The sequence below is a fragment of the Giraffa tippelskirchi genome, chromosome 9 (assembly GCF_054371585.1).
Source record: "Giraffa tippelskirchi isolate mGirTip1 chromosome 9, T2T-mGirTip1v1.2.pri, whole genome shotgun sequence".
Lineage (NCBI taxonomy): Eukaryota > Metazoa > Chordata > Mammalia > Artiodactyla > Giraffidae > Giraffa > Giraffa tippelskirchi.
The window spans coordinates 121,418,711-121,437,502 of NC_137283.1; the positions used below are offsets into that span (position 1 = coordinate 121,418,711).

General features: G+C 35.1%; 1 protein-coding gene across 1 annotated transcript in view; it reads left to right on the forward strand.

The window, feature by feature from the left end:
• Window positions 1–306: 306 nt before the first annotated feature.
• LOC145521911 (uncharacterized) overlaps window positions 307–18,792 on the forward strand; it is a 488,447-nt gene continuing 469,961 nt past the window's right edge. The window contains exon 1 of the mRNA XM_081530877.1: window positions 307–564. Within this exon, the coding sequence (XP_081387003.1) occupies window positions 307–564 (258 nt within the window). The remainder of the gene's footprint in view (window positions 565–18,792) is intronic.

Here is an 18,792-nt window from a genome sequence, read left to right on the forward strand (position 1 = left end):
CAGGCTACCACGTTTAAGGGAGACGCTAGGAGCTGGATTTTAGTGCTAGAGTGAGGCAAGAAGAGGCACCTCAGGAGGGCCTGAAAAGCTTCTCAAAACTTTCCCATATTCTCTGGAGACACAGAGGGACTACCAAATACCAGGCTCTCACAGTTCCCAGGCACATGAATTTGTAGCCAGACTCTACGACAGCAGCCAGAAAAGCCAAGGAAGGCACTTAAATCTAATTCCTTCCCTCTAAAAGCTATAGACTTTTTTTTTTTTAACAGGAAGTGGGGGCGGGGAGAGGGACGGACGAATCACCAAATGCCTACCGGCACCGGCTTCCTTAGGCAGCGGCTCCCACTTGCTTCCGCAAAAGAAACATTACCGGAAGTGAGGGTCGGCAGAAAGAGGAACCACCGGAAGTACCTACCTGCCACACATGCTTCCTCAGTCAGCACCTCCCAGTTGCTACCTCAGAAGAAATGTTGCCACAGAACGGCTGTGGGTGGCGAAGTTACTGAGTTTACTCAAATCTCAACAGCCGGAACAGAGCCAGAGAGGACGCTGTCAGTAGAAAAGGTAAGCAAGTTAGAAACCAGCCCTTCTGACAGCAGTCACTTTTCAGAAGCGTATGGCGTTAGATGGGCAGTGTAGGCCTTTCCAGGGAGGAGCTGAGAGCTGGACCTTACTCGTTGCTCTCAGTGGGCACTGGGCTGTGGATACCAGCCCTTAGAAGTGCTCTTGTGCAGGTTTAAAACGGCCTCTGTTCTTTGTGGTCTTAAGGGGTCAGTGAATCTCCAGGCCTCTCAGCCCCCAGAAATAGGTAAGTTAGGAAGTCAGTCCCTCAGGTGGCAACAATGGAAATTGATGCGTTAGATGTGTAGTCCAAACTCTTAACTCCTCACGGAAAAACGACTTGGGGCTTCTGTTAGATTGTACAGCTCTGTGCCAGGATTGGGGTTTATGACTGGAGTGTGTCTCTGCTTTTCCTACTTGTTTCAATGTGGATATTTCCTCAGTTGGTAGGTGTTTCAGAGACTCAGCTAGTTTCTGGAGTTTTCTCAGAGGAATTGATGCATGTATAGTTGTTTATTCTGTGCTTGTGATTTTGGGGAGAGGTAGACGTAGGAACCTACTATTCTGCCTTCTTGTGGATGTGACTCCCAGATTCTTTTCAAAGACACAAAATTTACCTAAAATTATTGCTTTTAGGTTTCAAAGAAAGTTTCATTAAATTATGAAATACTAATATCAACTCCACATAGAGAAATGTTTCTTGATTATAACACTAGTAATTCAATAATCAACATGTGCTTGAACATATATAGATAATATGTTCTGAAACAAAAGAGATATAGATCTGGAACAAAAATAAATTTATTTAATAGTGAATGAGTAAAGTGCTTATTAACCATTATCAATTATGATTGATTAGTAGCATGACGTGTGAAGTTTAATGATGCTAAATAAGAACCTGAAGGAAAATTTATATTCCTAAATAATATAACATAGAAATTTTATAGTATAGGAAATATTAAACATTATTGAGCATATTCTAAACACGCTGGAAAAATTATCATCAACGCAAAGGAATTATAGGGATAAAAAGCAGATGAAAAAAAATTGTCAAAGATTAAACTACTCACAGAGATGATCAACAAAATGAAAAGCTACTAAAAATAATAGATTTGATATAAGAAAATATAAATGAGTAATTCACTGATTTATAAGTAAATATAAAAGCATTGTAGGAAATCACAAAAGGTACTTCACAAGCTTGGACTATTATAAAATTTGAAATCTTGTAATTCATATTATTAAAAGAGAAGTTTAAAATGCAGTTAAGGGACTGGAAAAATTGTTGGCTTATATGAAAAAGTCAAAGCAATCTTTACACAAAGACAATAAAATTTTTAAAAAATAATTAAAGTCATAAAATGTTCACAATAAAGTAGTTAAAGTTAAAAATAAAAATTGAACTATCATATGATTCAGCAACACTGCTTTTGGATATTATCTGAAGGATATGAAATCTGTATCTCAAAGAAATATCTGGACTCCCATGCTCATTTCAGCATTATTGACAATATCTGACATATGAAAACAACCTAAGTGTTCATTGACAGATGAATGAGTAAAAGAAATGTGGTACACACACACACACACAATGAAATACTATTCAGCATTAAAAAATAAGGAAATCTTGCCATTTGTGACAACGTTGTTGAATTTGGAAAGCATTCAAGTGACTTAGCAGCAGCAGCATGCTAAGTGAAATACGTCAGACAGAGAAAGACAAATAATGTCTGACCTCACTTCTATGTGAAATCTAGAAAGTTGAACTCATAGAATCAGAGAGGAGAATGATGGTTAGTGGTGGAGGGGTGGTGAGGATGGAAATTTGCTGGTTATAGGACACAAGCTTTCATTTATAAGGTGACTAAGGTCTGGGGATCTGGTGTACACAGTGACTGTGGATAATGATACAGTACTGTATACTTGAAATTTTCTACAAGACTAAATCTTAAGAGTTCTCATCATGCACAAAAAAGATAAGTTTGTGAGCTGATGATATATTAGCTTGATTGTGGTAATCATTTTACAATGTATATGTATATCACATCATAATGTTGTACATCCTAAATATATACAACTTTATTTGTAAATTATACCTCAATAAAGCTGTGGAAAAAACCCTCCAGGTGATTCTGGAGTGTTTTACTCAAACACTAAAGCTTGAGAACCACTGCCAGAGAGATTTTAATTAACATTTGTTTAAAATTATACTTTTCACTTTTTGAATTCTTTAATTATTTCATGATTTATAAATAAAAATGCATACTATTTAAGAACAAAACTAAAAATACGTATTTAAATCAAAGAAAGTAAAACCAATATGTAAGAGAATTTTTGCGTATGCAACTAAGCAAAATATATACATACAGTAGCAGAAATAAATGCTGTTGGTAACTGTACTTTGAGCATTATTTTATACACTTGGGCAGAAACTTAAGTTGAAATAAACATTATGAAAATCAACTTAGCAAAATATATTAAGGATTATATGAAAATTTAGTAAGATCTCTGCCAGTAATTCTCTTTCTATTGAATGCACACATACACACACAAACTCTTAACAATGATTTGTCTGCAAAGGAATTCAACAAGACATTCCTTATGATAATAACAAAATAGAAGCAGTCTGGTATCCCCAAGTGGGAGACTAGTTAAATAAATTATGGTGAATAAATATTATAGTGGACATTTGTGAGAGACCAGTTGTCATTCATTATTTCTTCTTTCCCTTCTAATTGGAGCCGAATTTTTCCCATTTTATAGCATCTATATGGTTTTGTGATGTAGGACCTGATTAGCCTGATTTAAAAATATGTCTAACTAGATAGAAATTAGTGAGGTGAGAGTCCTTAGACCAGACATAAACCAGTCAGTTCCCATCATTCTCCCTGGATATAGTGATTGATTCAGGGTAAATGTATCAAGTATTATGTTCAGCTGCATGTAACTGATAACCCAAATAATAGCGATATAACTAAATATCAGTTTATTTGTATCATACCCGGCACTGGTTCAGTGACTCTGTAATCCATTACAATAGCTAAGTTCCTTTTTCTTTTCTTAACCATCCTTAGCAGACTGTGTGTATCATACGTGTCTCTTCATAGCCCCAAATTAGCAGCTCCATATCTAGCAACATGCCTACCTTCCATTTCAGGAAGAAGGGAAAAGATAGAAGGCAAAATGTGCATTCCAGTGAGTTTTTCATTCTTTGGGAACTTCCTTTCCTAGGTCATATGTATGGAAAGTCCTGGAAATGCTTTTAGTTTTTTGAGGTACTTTTAATAAACAAGAGAAGGCAACTAGGTGAGGTAAGCAATTAGTGGTTTCTGACAAAGATGAGAGTCAAAGATCATTTGATCCTGACAGAATGATATCCTTAACTTTTTCACATGACTCATGAAGAAAGATTTGCTCTAAGTATTTAAAGATACTTTAAGTATTATTTTTGTATGAATCAAATAATGTTTGATTAGAGTCCATCATCAGTGCTCACTCATATTCTTAATTAACTGTTTTCAGCAATAGAGAATATGATAATTGAATATTCTGTAAAAATAATTTGTGTTCTTGTAAAGATAAGCTTCACAAAATTCTCTTAAATAGCAACTCATACAAATTATTTTTCATTCCATAAAAGTTTGCCATTAAAATAGGTATACAATTTATTGTAGGAAGTTAAATATGCCTTGAGAATATCCTCTCTTTTGGGTTGATGTGTAGTGATGGAAAGGGTAAGGAATTTGTAACAGGAAATTTAAATTTGAGTCCAAACCCTACGTTTACTAAATATGGGCTCCTAAGCAGCTATCTGAAAATCGTTTCTTCATCTATAAAATGAAAGTAATTATGAGTATACTCAGAGGACTCTTGTGGGGATTAAAGAGAAAATATTGGAGAACCATTTGAAAAACCATCTAGTTCTACAAACATGTTTCAAAATATTACCCTTTTATTCTTGTTTAATTTTCCCCTTTATTCACTTACAAAGGACAATGTTGATTTATTCAGTGCAATTAATGTAATATCATCTAACCTCAGTTTCATCATACCATAATGAATGTTTCTTTCACTTATACTTTAGTAACACTCTGGTGCCATTTCCTGGACAGAAACAAGGGGAAAACTAGCCCTAGGCATGGGTCTAACAGGCTGAGCTTTCACCAAGCATATGGACAGGCAGTGCTTCAGTGGAGAGATCAAAGCACAGTGGATGGCCTTTCTCTGTATGACTTCCTCAGATGCTTAGGGTTCTTGAAACAGCTGTTTCCATCCATTCGCAGCATATCACCCAGTCTCCTCTCTTCAAATTGTGGATTCTTTGCAATATCCCCACTGGAATTTTTTGTTTTTTCTTACAACTGGTCTATAGATTAGGAATGACAATTAGCACAATTAGTTTACAGACTTAGAGAAAAAATAAATTAGTCTGACACTAAAAGAAATCATGCTGTGCATTAATAAAACATATGATAAAAATTAAGTCAAAAGATTATAAATGATGGAACTAGAAGGGACCTTTTAGACTGTGTAGCCACTGTCCTCATTTTACAAATGAAGAATGTGGTAATATATTATTTTAAGATGCTCATGGTCACCATCTCTAAAATTGCTAAATATTTGGGGCAAGAGGGAAGCAAAGTGAATTTTGCAGACTCATTTTGTACATAGCTATATTTTAAATCTATCTAAGCATAAAGCAGAATCTTATATATTTATTCACAAAACACCTGTCATTTAAATCTTTATAATCCATAAGAGAATACTCTCAAATTTATATCTTCAAAGTATGTATTTTTTTTTCCTTTTACAAAAGTTTGACACAAATACAGTTTTATTAGTATTTTAATGCAGATTCTTGGTTGAGCTCTGGCCAAATCTTATTTTTAATGGCAAATCTGTTATATTGAAGTGAAAAGCATTCTATTAAAATACTCATTATTCGTCTATTCATCATTCATTCATGTAATCATCCAGTGAATATATACAAAATATCTATTACTATTCTTGTATTAGACAGAAGATACAGAAGCAGAGGAATGGTTCTTGAACTCTAAAGCAGAGAGTATGGTTGTTAAGAAAATCACCTCTTGAGCTGCCTTGTCTAAGTTTGAATTTTTTCTTCATTACATTCTAGCTAACTTTCTACTTTACCTCTGTGACCCTTAGTTTCCTCATCTGTGAAATGTTCATAGTAACAGTATCCACTTTATAAGGGTTTATGATGATTAAATGAGGTAACCCATGCATAGTTTTAACATACGTGCTGTGCTGAGTCACTTCAGTCATGTCTGACTCTGCGACCATATGGACTGTAGCTTGCCAGGCTTCTCTGTCCATGGGATTCTCCAGGCAAGAATATTGGAGTGGGTTGCTGTGCCCTCCTCCAGGGTATCTTTCCAACCCAGAGATTGAACCCGTGTCTCTAAAGTTTCCTGCATTGACAGGCAGGTTCTTCACCACTATCGCCACCTGGGAAGCCGCATAGTTGTAGTATACCCCCTGGCAATTTCTAATCGCTGAATACATATTTGTTATGTATGGCATTGGAGAACTCCTTATCTATTGAGAAATGTACAAAATTTCACCACTACTGACAATATGATAAAATAAGGTCTGAGAAAGATATGAACTTTTATATGCCCCTGAAAAATGTGTCCCTGTTCCTATGTTACTATGAAGATAAAATACTAAATCTGTGGTTTGCAAGATATGGCCAGTGTTTTCTAAGTTAATGCTTGAGTAGTTTGTTACAGATTTTTTTTTTCATAGTTACTTGATGGTAGTTAGGAGAAACATAATATACAGAGTGAATATCCCAAGTAGAGGAATGCATTTGGATTTTAGAATGATTTCTTAGCACCATTATGGGAAGATGGCTTGCCTTATCCTGAAGGCAGGTATTATGAAGTTATACTATTGTATACTTCAGGTGAGAATTATGGTGAAATAGCATAAGAAAGAAGATACAGTTAAGGATCATTTAGAAGATGGAATTGGCTAGACCTAGTTGCTGATTGCATGTGAAAAGTGAGGGGGAGGCAGGAGTCATGTAAAAATCTTCAAGTCTGTCACCTTTAGAAAAAACGGCTATGAAGTGAAGATATTTACTGCAATAAGAAATCAGAAAGAAGATTGGGTTTGGTGAAATGATGAGGCCCTGAGTCTCACTAGAGCCTCTCTACTTATACCTGTAGAATCCACATTTTCTTAATGATGAAACTTTGAAGTAACTTTGTGTTAATTGATTGAATAATTAACTATAAATTCATTGGTGTGTTGTGAGGGGGAAAATAATAATCAGAATTCATTTATGGAGCATTTTGTTTCAGGAATATCATCCTATTTGATTAGAAAATATGCTTTAATTACCCAGATTAGAGTGAAAGCTAGAATGTTAGGGGAGAAGGAATTGACCTTGGCGGTGACTCTGCCAAGAATTTCAAAGATTCTTGGTTGTGAGAAATAGAGAATAGAAAAAACAAGAAGGAGAGAAAAGGAAGAGCCAGATTAGAAAGCAGATGCAAGAAGGTTGTTTAGTGCATGGTATGAATTCCTCCACAGGAGCATCACTATATTCTATACAAGTCCATAGAGTATCAGATATCCTGACTTTAGTGGATTACTTCTTTTATTGGCTGTTAAATGGCCAAAATTAATTCTAGTATGTAATATGCCAACCTAATGTAGTTTCTTTGTAAGAAATCTTTTTCTCTTTTCACCGATTTTAATATTTTCTCCTTTGTCTTTTAATAATTTCAGTATGTTGAAATATAAATGTATTTTGCAGTTTATTTAATTGACCAAAGATTCCTTGAAATTTTTTAAAAATATGATGTCTTTGGTTCAATTTGGAAAATTCTTAGCCATTATCTTTTAAATACTTACTCTACCTAAATTTCTCTTGCCTATTTCTAGGGTTCTATTAGGTGTTTGATCTTATTGTGTATCCTTTTTCTTACCATCTCTTTCAAAATGTCTATCTTTTTATATCTCTGTGCTTATTCTGGATAGGTTCTTCTGATCTTCCAGTTTATTATTTTTCTGTTTGACTAGGACACTGTTTTTTTTATCCATTTAGTTCATCTTTATGGTATTTTTTTATTTCTGTGAGTTTAATTTGTTTGGTTTATAAAGCTTTTATGTCATTTTTAAAATTTTTTGCTTGTTTCTATGTGAAACTTTTAAACATGTATACTCTTTCTTAAACAGTCTGTTGGGATGGTAAACTGCTATGGGCCCTTAAAATTCTTTCCAGGTACTCCAAAAAAATGAAATCTTTGAATGTTCTTTATTTGGGCCTTTTCTTAGGGTTGTGTTTACAATGGCAACCATGAGGGGTGAGGGAACATCTGTCTCTGGACAAAAATCAGGCATTGTTTTGTTTGCTATAAAAGTGGTGAATCTAGCAGGTTTTCCATTAATATAGCTACTTTGTATACAGGTATCCACCACAGGCACTGTGCCACTCTGATGAAACTTGTGAGACATGGTAAAGCAGTGTGAACATTGTGTTGAGTACATTCAAACTACTGCTTTGTCACTAAATAATAAAACAGTTTGTATCAGATCTGGAGGCTAGTGTCAGCTTCTACTATCTTATGTTTGGTTGCTAAGTCTTGTCCAAGCCTTTTGCGACCTCACGGACTGTGGCCCGCCAGGCTCCTCTGTCCATGGGATTACCCAGCAAGAATATTGGAGTGGGTTGCCGTTTCGTTCTCCGGGGGATCTTCCCATACCCAGGGATCAAACCCGTGTCTCCTGCATTGCAAACATTCTTTACCGCTGGGTCACCAGGAAAGTCCCCTTCTACTATCTACTGTATAGTAAGAAGGCAACTTTTTGTCTGCATATGTTCAACTCCTGATGAAACAAATGGGAAACATAATACACATCTGAATAATACACATGTGAAACAAGGTGCCTGGTAAATATGTATTTTATGCTGTCATTGAACAAAAGAACCTGATAGAGAAATACTGTCTTAAGGCAGATATATAACAAAGTTATTAAATATAATTTACAATATTTAAAATAATTTTATTTTAGTTTATAACAAGTATTTTCTCAAAACTCTGGAACTGCTCTGCAAAATTTAAATCTTCTGAAGTGAGTATGATTTTTTTTTTCTATTTTGTATGAAAACTGTTTGTCTTAGAACTTGTATAAGATAGAGTTAACTGCAATGAAATGACTATGAATATTTATCTCCACAGGTAATATTAAAATATTTTTCTATCTCATAGAAAATGAGAACTGTACTTATATGTGCCTACTTTCTAGAAAAGATGGTTTATTTGGGAGTAAAATAAGTTAAATCTGATTGCCTATTGGGGCATGATAAAATAACATCATTTTAAAGATCCCAGTGCATAATATTTTAATATAATTTATTCAAAAGTTCACATTTCTATAGTACATGGATTGTAACAATGAATATAAGTTAAATGAAAAATCTAAACAAAGTCACACTTGTAATTTATACAATTTTAGAGATAATTTTAATATCAATTTTTATAATAATTTAAATCTAAGGATAAACTTCATCAGGTATATAGAACTTGGAAGATAATTTTTAAGTCAATTTACAATCACTGCTCTTTATAGAAACTGATCAACTTTAATTTTCCTATAAATTTTCATTATAAATTCCTTTGTTTCAAGCATAGATCTTAGGAAACAATTATTAAATATTAATTTTGAAAGAAAATAGTTATATCTTCATGGATAGTCCAGAACAAGCAGCTTCACATTATATCTTGATCCTGTGTAGGTGTATATGCCTATAAAATGACTGTATCAATCTGATTTGCACAGAATTTTTTTTTTTTTTATCCTTTGATATACATGCTTTACAAGGTCTAGAAGCCTCAAAGCTTATGGTGCCAGATATAAAGCAGAAAGCACTGATTTTGATCTAAATTCCACAAAATCAAAAGTTTGCGTGGCCACAAATCCAACATTTTACTGTCTAACTGTGATTGCAGTGAGAACTAAAGTATTACTTTCATTCCTTTTATCCAACATTTTGAAGGACATTTCAGGACTTGATTTATGGCTTTGAGGAATTGAGACTAGGTGTTAACCAGCAAAGAAGAATTTAAACAACCAATTGCATATGTTCCTTCAAAGACATACACTTGGTACCTGATGTACTTGTTGAACTCCTTGATTAAATGGTTGTGTCTAGATTATGTGGCCAATGGAGAATCTTCCCAGTCTAAGTTTTTCGTTGATGTGGCTTTAGCAGAATTGTTATATGGTCTATCATTCACATTTCCCACAAATCTTATGTTATCTAAAGCATGGACTGAAGTTATAATCCATGTAACTCCCAAATTATAATCAGACATTCAAGAGGCCCATGCTTGAAATGGAAATAATGTATAGGTAGACATACCTAGGGCTTCCCTGGTGGCTCAGACGGTAAAGCACCTGCCTACAATGAGGGGAACCTTCCTGGGTTGGGAGGATCCATTGGAGAAGGAAACGGCAACCCACTCCAGTACTCTTGCCTGAAAAATCCCATGAACCGAGGATCCAGGTGGGCTACAGTCCATGGGATTGCAAAGAGTCGGATACGACTGAGCAACTTCACTTTCTTTCACTTTCAGACATACCGAGTCTTTCTTATAAGAGGATGAATTATTTTGGAAATGTGGGATGGAAGATAGGATTTCATTATATAAACCAGGCAGCTCAGACATACCCTAATCTTGCAGTTGAGAGAGGAACAGTAAGCCTATATTTTGACCTACTAAACTCACATTCTTCCCTGGTGGCTTAGAAGGTAAAGCATCTGCCCACAACGCAGGAGATCTGGGTTCAATCCCTGGGTTGGAAAGATCCCCTGAAATGGCAACCCACTCCAGTACTCTTGCCTGGAAAATCCCATAAACAGAGGAGTCCATGGGGTCACAGAGAGTCAGACACGACCGAGCGACTACACTTTGACTTTAAACTCACATGCTAAACATATGTTAATAGTAGAAAAACAGTTTTGTAAATATCTCTTTTTGAAAATACCTATATAAAATCCTTGCCAGTCTGACAAGAAAATTGGAAGATCATTGACACATCTTTCCTGTGTTTTCATCCTTTTTTTCTGCCTTCAATCAGCTAAGGTTGACTCTTCTCCCCAACACATATATATATATATATATATATATATATATATATATATATATATATATATATGTATGTATGTGTGTATGTATGTATGTATGTATATATATGAGGAGAAGGGGATGACAGAGGATGAAATGGTTGGATGGCATCACCAACTCAATGGTCATGAGTTTGGGCAGGCTCTGGGAGTTGGTGAAGGACAGAGAGGCCTGGCGTGCTGTGGTCCATGGGGTCACAAAGAGTCGGACATGACTGAGCAACTGAACTGAACTGATGTTTGTATATATATATATACAATATATGTATATATATTTATCCTGTGTATAGTTAAGTGCTTGTGTCTGATTTTTTGAATAGCAGTTTTTCAAATTTCCCCGCAAGTACAGTGAGTATAAGAAAGTCTCTTATTTTCCTCTATTTTGCAACAAAATATTTGCATCAAGTTGCTTGCAATGTGAATTAATGCTATGTATTAAATACAAAAAGCAGTGTGACATTCATTTTTAAATTTCATGCTCTGTGTCATTTCACCTCCCTCCTTACTAAATTATATTTGGTCACACTTTAATGACACAAGATGATACAGCAGTGTTATATCTGAACAAGGGGCAAGTAGGTGGAAAGGTGAAGAAGTGTAGTGCAAAAAGATTAAATTTTTGTTTACAACTATCCAGTAAAAATGTTTATATATATATATGTATATAAAAATGTTTATATGTATATAAATATTTATATATGTATATATATTATATATATATAGGTCCATGCCAAAATATACTTAAGGATAATGAGAATGTACTTTGAAATTCTGTGTGTATGTGTGTGTGTAATCATTGCTGTAATCATATTATTTATGAGATTTATACATTAACAGTTTAGCTATATTACATTATCAATACTTTGTACAATGCAAGATGTACCAAACATTAAAATAGACTAGTAACTTATATTAAATCCTTACATAGCATTGATTGAATAAGTAATTACTCAGTGCCTGTTATGGGTAAGACACGACTTGATACCCTGCAATGTAAGTACTGTAATCCTCACTTTACAGATAAGAAAACTTAGAGAGAAGACTTTGTTATTAGGCTACTCTAGTAGTAAGTAGAAATCGAGGGGTTTTGTCCAGACATACCAGACTTGAGGGTTCATGCCTTTTACTACATATTTTATACCTTCTCTGCTGTAACTAATTCTCTACTTTAAGAAGCTTAAAGATTGATGTAAAAGGCAGAGATATAAAGAGCTAAGTATAATAAAATTAGAATTAAAAAAAAACTAAGCAAGGTGTGATATACTTGTTGCACTAGTGATAAAATGATTAAAAATATTAATGAAATCAGATAAGGTTTGCTGGAGAAGGTACTTGTCTAAGTAAAATTCTCTTAACAAAAAAGGGAATGTATATAATTATATGTAATATATATAAAATTATACTTTTTAGATGTAGACAAATAAACACATGAAAAATCTGTTTACTGTAGTCACTAGGAACACAATCTATAGGCTACATCTGCTTTGACTCAAAATCCAACTTCTTGTACTTCCCTACTCCAAGTTATTACAAAGCCAGTTTCCCCAACTAAAATTTTGACTTTGTAGTACTCCCCACTTCATAGTATTTTTATGAAAAACCATACCATAGTATTATGTAAAGCTAACAGTGTGCCTTTAAAGAATCCCATAAATGGTTACATGCTTATCACCTGTGATATATATATGGTATTGGAGTTTATAGGTAGAGATTGGGAGAAGAGATGGAAAGGATATTCTGGTTCAGTGAATGGTGTTTCAAGTGCATGAAGTCATGAATGAAACAGTTTGCTGAGGGATAATGGTTGGTATGGCAAGGATGCTAAGTTCAAGGTTATGTGAAGGGGCAGAAGATGTACTAAAATTTATTTTATCTTTTTTGGAGAATGCATGTCTTTCTTTTGTGAATAGCTTTATTATATTATTACTCTTATAAAGTTTTGGTATACATTTAATACCAAAATCTCTAACAAGATGCCAGTTCCCTGATTAGATGCAGACTATGTATTTTATGTTGGGAGTTATGGAAGTGACCAGGAAGGAGCTCTGGGGCAGAGTCAGAAGGAGACTTCCAAATTAAAACTCTTTGGATTAGTAGTGATGGTTTACTTAGAAGACACTGATAATAAAATAAAAATAAAACTCTCAAGAATGAATAAAAGGGCAGTGTAGATACAGAGATATGGAGATATTGATTAAAATTATTAATATCAATATGGAGATATTGATTAAAATTATTCCTTTTCAAGCAGTAGAAATCCATTCTGAGCAACTCACACCAGAAGGGAATCAGTGGAAAAGTTTTAGTAGGATTCACAGAAATTAACACAAAATCTAGAAAACCCTTCTGCATAAAGATCAGTGATCACCCAAAGCCTAGGTTAAAAATCATAGTAACAACAAATTTTCATTTTCACCCCAGTACAATTGCTGATTTAAATTGCAGGGAGAAGGAATAATCAGTCTCTGTAGACTGGGTCATTTCCAACATTATGCTCAAGGATTGAACTTAGATTAACTTTCCAACCTGTTTGTGGTCAAAGAATGTCTGGTAGTTTGCAAAAGGAAATAGGGCTTTGTGGTCAAAAGAAAACAAAATAAATGTCAGGCAGCTCCTACAGATTGTTCTTTTTTAATTAAAATTAATAAACTCATTTTATTAAAAAATTAAGAGACTTTCAGTATACCAGTGTAACAATGTTCCCCTATGATTATTCCTCATATGAGCTCTAGACTTTTTTAAAAAATTTATTTATATTTTTATTGAAGGATAATTGCTTACAGAATTTTGTTGTTTTCTGTCAAACCTCAACACGAATCAGCCATAGGTATCCATATATCTCCTCCCTTCTATGAACCCTCCTCCCATCTCCATCCCCATCCTACCCCTCCATATTGACACAGAGGCCCTGTTTGAGTTTCTTGAGCCATACATCAAATTCCCATTGGCCATATATTTTACACATAGTAATGTAAGTTTCCATGTTACTCTTTCCATACATCTCACCCTCTCCTCGCCTCTCCCCATTTCCATAAGTCTATTCTCTATGTCTGTTTCTCCATTGCTACCCTGTGAATAAATTCTTCAGTACCATTTTTCTAGATTCCATATATAAACATTAGAATACAATATTTATCTTTCTCTTTCTCACTTACTTCACTCTGTATAATAGGTTCTAGGTTCATCTACCTCATTAGAACTGACTCAAAGGCATTCTTTTTTATGGTTAAGTAATTTTCCATTGTGTATATGTACCACAACCTCTTTATCCATTCATCTGTCAATGGACATGTTCTAGCTACTGTATATAATGCTGCAATGAACAATGGGATGCATGTGTATTTTTCAATTTTGGTTTCCTCAGAGTATATGCCTAGGAGTGGGACTGCTGGGTCATATGATGGTTTTATTCCTAGTTTTTTAAGGAATCTCCATACTGTCTTCCATAGTGGCTGTATCAGTTTACATTCCCACCAACAGTGCAAGAGCATTCCCTTTTCTCCACACCCTCTCTAGCATTTATTGTTTGTAGACTTTTTGATGATGGCCATTCTGACCAGTATGAGGTGATATATCTTATTGTAGTTTTGATTTGCATTTCTCTAGTAATGAGTGATGTTGAGCATCTTTTCATGTGTGTGTCAGCCATCTGTGTGTCTTCTTTGGAGAGATGTCTGTTTAGGTCTTTTTCCCACTTTTTGATTGGATTGTTTGTTTTTCTGGTATTGAGTTGTATGAGCTGCTTGTATATTTTGGAAATTAATCCTTTGTCAGTTGCAGATTGCTATTTGATACAGAATCAAGAGTTTAGAATCAGGTGAGTAGCGAGCCAGAATGAAATAAGGTCTAGAAATTGTGAGGGAGAGTTTCTGTTGGGAGGAATGAGCCACTGAAAGCAGCTTGATTTTGTGAAGGGTTATTGTTTTTCCTTAAAGAAACAAAATCAAAGTGGACAGCATTCCTGTGTCCTTTATTGATGAGCTCATGATGCATAATGCTGCTACTGCTGCTGCTGCTAACTCGCTTCAGTCGTGTCCGACTCTGTGCAACCCCATAGACAACAGCCCACCAGGCTCCGCCATCCCTGGGATTCTCCAGGCAAGAACACTGGAGTGGGTTGCCATTTCCTTCTCCAGTGCATGAAAGGGAAAAGTGAAAGTGAAGTCGCTCAGTCATGTCCAACTCTTCGTGACTCCATAAACTGCAGCCTACCAGGCTCCTCCATCCATGGGATTTTCCAGGCAAGAGTACTGGAGTGGATTGCCATTGCCTTCTCCGATGATGCATAATGGTTTCACTTCAATTATCTTTGCTTCTGAGAACATATACCTGCTTGTTTGAATTGTAGCCAGAACTTAAAACTTGGATGAAAAAATGGCTTAGTAAATTAATAGATATTGTATGGTTTTTATTCTACATTTTATATCAAGGTTTTATGATAGATTTCTAGAAATGGATGTTTATAAACACTTCATATTCCAGAATAAAAGGCTTATTAAAGGACTTCTGGTTTCCAGTTCTGCACTTGGAACTCATTACCCTATTGTAAAAGACTCACCCCAAGTAAAAAGAAGAATAGACTTATAAGTCAGCAAATCTTTGAAACATAGGAGAAGTAAGTGCTATGTGCTGCATGCTAAGTTGCTTCCGTCATGTCTGACTCTTTGCTACCTTATGGACTGTAACTTGCCAGGCTCCTCTGTCTAAGGGGTTCTCCAGGCAAGAATACTGGAGTGGGTTTCCATGCCCTCCCCCAAGGGATCTTCCCGACCCAAAAGACACAGGGCAAAGCAATGTACCCAAGACTGGAGAATCAGATAAGTAAATGCAGGAGGTTGTGTTTATCAGAGCAGAGACTCAGGAGTAGAAACGCCCCATAACTAGATAACTAGTACCAGGTGGGAAAACCTGAATTGTAATTGATAAATTGTGGGAAACTCAGTGTGACAACTCTGAGGGTTAAAAACTCCAGCCATAGAATTTCCTTTTCTCTGCCCCCAATTTGTGAGATTTACTTAAGGAGCTCAACCAACTTCTCAGAGATTGGAGTTGGGGGATCATGGAGGGGAGGGACCTCTTTTGGCTTCTGGCAGAGGGAGGTGAAAAGGGAACCTTTTTCTCTTTGTTTTTCTTAATAAGGCTTGCCTTCTAGGAAAGCCAGTCAATCAGAACCCAGCCTCCTGGTGTATTATGAGAGTCTAACTTATAGGAAGAAGGGGAATTCCAACTCCAGCCAAAACTAGCTATCCTGTCCAACATAAGGGGGATAGAACAAAACCAAAAGCAATAAGGTGAAGAAAGACATGAAGTTCATGATCCAGAGTCACTAAAAGACTGAGACCTAATCATAGAACTATAGAAAATGTCCCCTCTGCTTACATCTCACTGCCACATTACTAAAAGTCTATTTATAGCGGTTCTTTATCTAGAATAAATTACAAGGCATACCGAGAGGCAAAATAACACAATTTGAAGAGATAGAGCAAGCATTAGAATCAGACATAGTAGGGATGTCAGAATTATCAGATGAGGAGTTTTACTTAATAACTGTGATTAATATTTTAGGGGCTCTACTGGATAATGTAGACAGTATGCAAAACCAGGTGGACAAGGAAGCAGAGAGATGGAAATCCTAAGAAAGAATAAAAAAATCCTAGAGGTAGAAATACTTACAGAAATGAATGGGCTTATTATCAGTAGACTGTACATGGCTGAGGCAAAAATCTCTAAGCTAGAGGGTATAGCAATAGAATCCTCAAAAGCTGAAAAGCAAATAGAACAAAGACTGGAAAAACAGAACAGAACATCCCAGAACAGTGAGACAAAACACAAAAGGTATAATATATGTTTAACTGGAAAATAAGAAAAAGTAGAAAGAGAAAAAGGAATGGAAGACATATTTGAGGCAATAATGATGAGACTTTCTTAAATCTATATCAGACATCAAGCCACACATTCAGAAAGCTCAGACACCAAGTTGGATAAAAGCAAAACAAACAAACAGAAAACCTCCCACATGTTAGATCTAGGCATATCATTTTCAAAATATTGAAATTCAAAGATAAAGTCCTAAAATAAGCCAAAAGGAGAAAATACCTTACTATGGAGGAACAAAGATAAAAATTGTATTTGACTTCTCAAAAGCCATGGAAGCAAGAAGAGATTAGAGTGAAATATTTGAAGTGTTGAGAAGGGGAACAACAACAACAACAAAAACAACCTGAAATTCTGTACCCTGTGAAATTATCCTTTAAAAGTGAAGAAGAATTAAAGACTTTCAGATAAATAAACATTGAGGAAATTTATTGCCAGTAGACCAACATTAAAAAAGTCATAAATTCCTTAGAGAGAAGAAATAGAATATAGATCAGAAACTCAGGTCTTTATGAAGTAAGGAAAGCATTTGAAAAGGAATGTGAAGATAATAGTAAAAACTTGATTATTTTTATTCTCAATCGATCCAACAGATAACTGCTGAAAATAATGATACCAACTGTATGTTTTATTATGAATGTATATGTATATATCTTATGTGTATACATGCTTGTCTGTGCTTAAATGTGTATATATAAGTGATATGAAGTCAGTGGTGATACAAGGGAAGGGAGGGAGGAATCAAGATTATTTAGCTATTATGAAAGATACAATACCCATGAAATGGTATTGAAAATGGACTTAAGTTAGGTCTAAATGTATATTTTAAATTCTAGAGCTCACAATAAAAAAGTGAAAAATGAAGTAAATTAACATGCTAAGAAAGAAGAGAAACTGAATCATAGATGATGCTCAATTAAACCACAAAAGGCAGAAAAAGTAGGAAAAAAAAGGATAGCAAAGAGAAATCAGTAACAAATATGATAGATACTAATACAACTATCTCAATAACTGCTGTGAATGTCAGTTGTTCAAGTGTGCCAGTTAAAAGACAGAGATTGTCAGAGTGGATCAGAAACTGTATGTAATCTATAAGAAACAAAATTTAAATACAAAAACAGCTAGATTAAAAGTAAATGGGGTACATGCGTCTCTTTCAATTGTGGTTTTCTCAAGGTGTATGCCCAGTGGTGGGATTGTTGGGTCATATGGTACTTCTAGTCCTAGTTTTTAAAGGAATCTCTGTACTGTTCTCCATAGTGGCTGTATCAATCCACATTCCCACCAACAGTACAAGAGGATTCCCTTTTCTCCACACCCTCTCCAGCGTTTATTGTTTGTAGATTTTTTTGATGATGGCCATTCTGACCAGTCTGAGGTGATACCTCATTGTAGGTTTGATTTGCATTTCTCTAATAATGAGCTATGTTGATCATTTTTTCATGTGTTTATTAACCATTTGTATGTCTTTGGAGAAATGTCCGTTTAGGCCCTCTGCCCATTTTCTGATTGGGCTGTTTGTTTTCCTGTTGTTGAGCTGTATGAGCTGCTTATATACTGAGGTTAATCCTTTGTCAGTTGTTTCGTTTGTGATTATTTTCTCCCATTTTGAGGGTTATCTTTTATCTTATTTATTGTTTCTTTTGCTGTGCAAAAGTTTTTAAGTTTAATTAAGTCCCATTTGTTTATTTTTATTTTTGTTACTCTAGAAGCTGGGTCAAGGAGGATCTTGCTGTGGTATTTGTCAAAGAGAACTGACTATGTTTTCCTCTAAGAGCTTTATAGTTTTCTCTAAGAGCTTAAACTTACATTTAAGTTTTTCATCCATTTTGAGTTTATTTTTGTATATGGTGTTAGGAAGTGTTCTAGTTTCATTCTGTTACATGTAGCTATCCAGTTTTCCCAGCACCACTTATTGAAGAGGCTGTCTTTTCTCCATTGTATATTCTTGCCTCCTTTGTCAAAGATAAGGTGCCCATAGGAGCATGGTTTATCTCTGGGCTTTCTATCTTTTTCCATTCATCTATATTTCTGTTTTTGTGTCAGTACCATACTGTCTTAAGGACTGTGTTGCAGCACTATTTACAATAGCAAGGACATGTGCTGTGCTGTGCTTAGTCACTCAGTTGTGTCCAACTCTTTGCCACCCCAAGGACTGTAGCCCACCAGGCCCTTCTGTCCATGGGGATTCT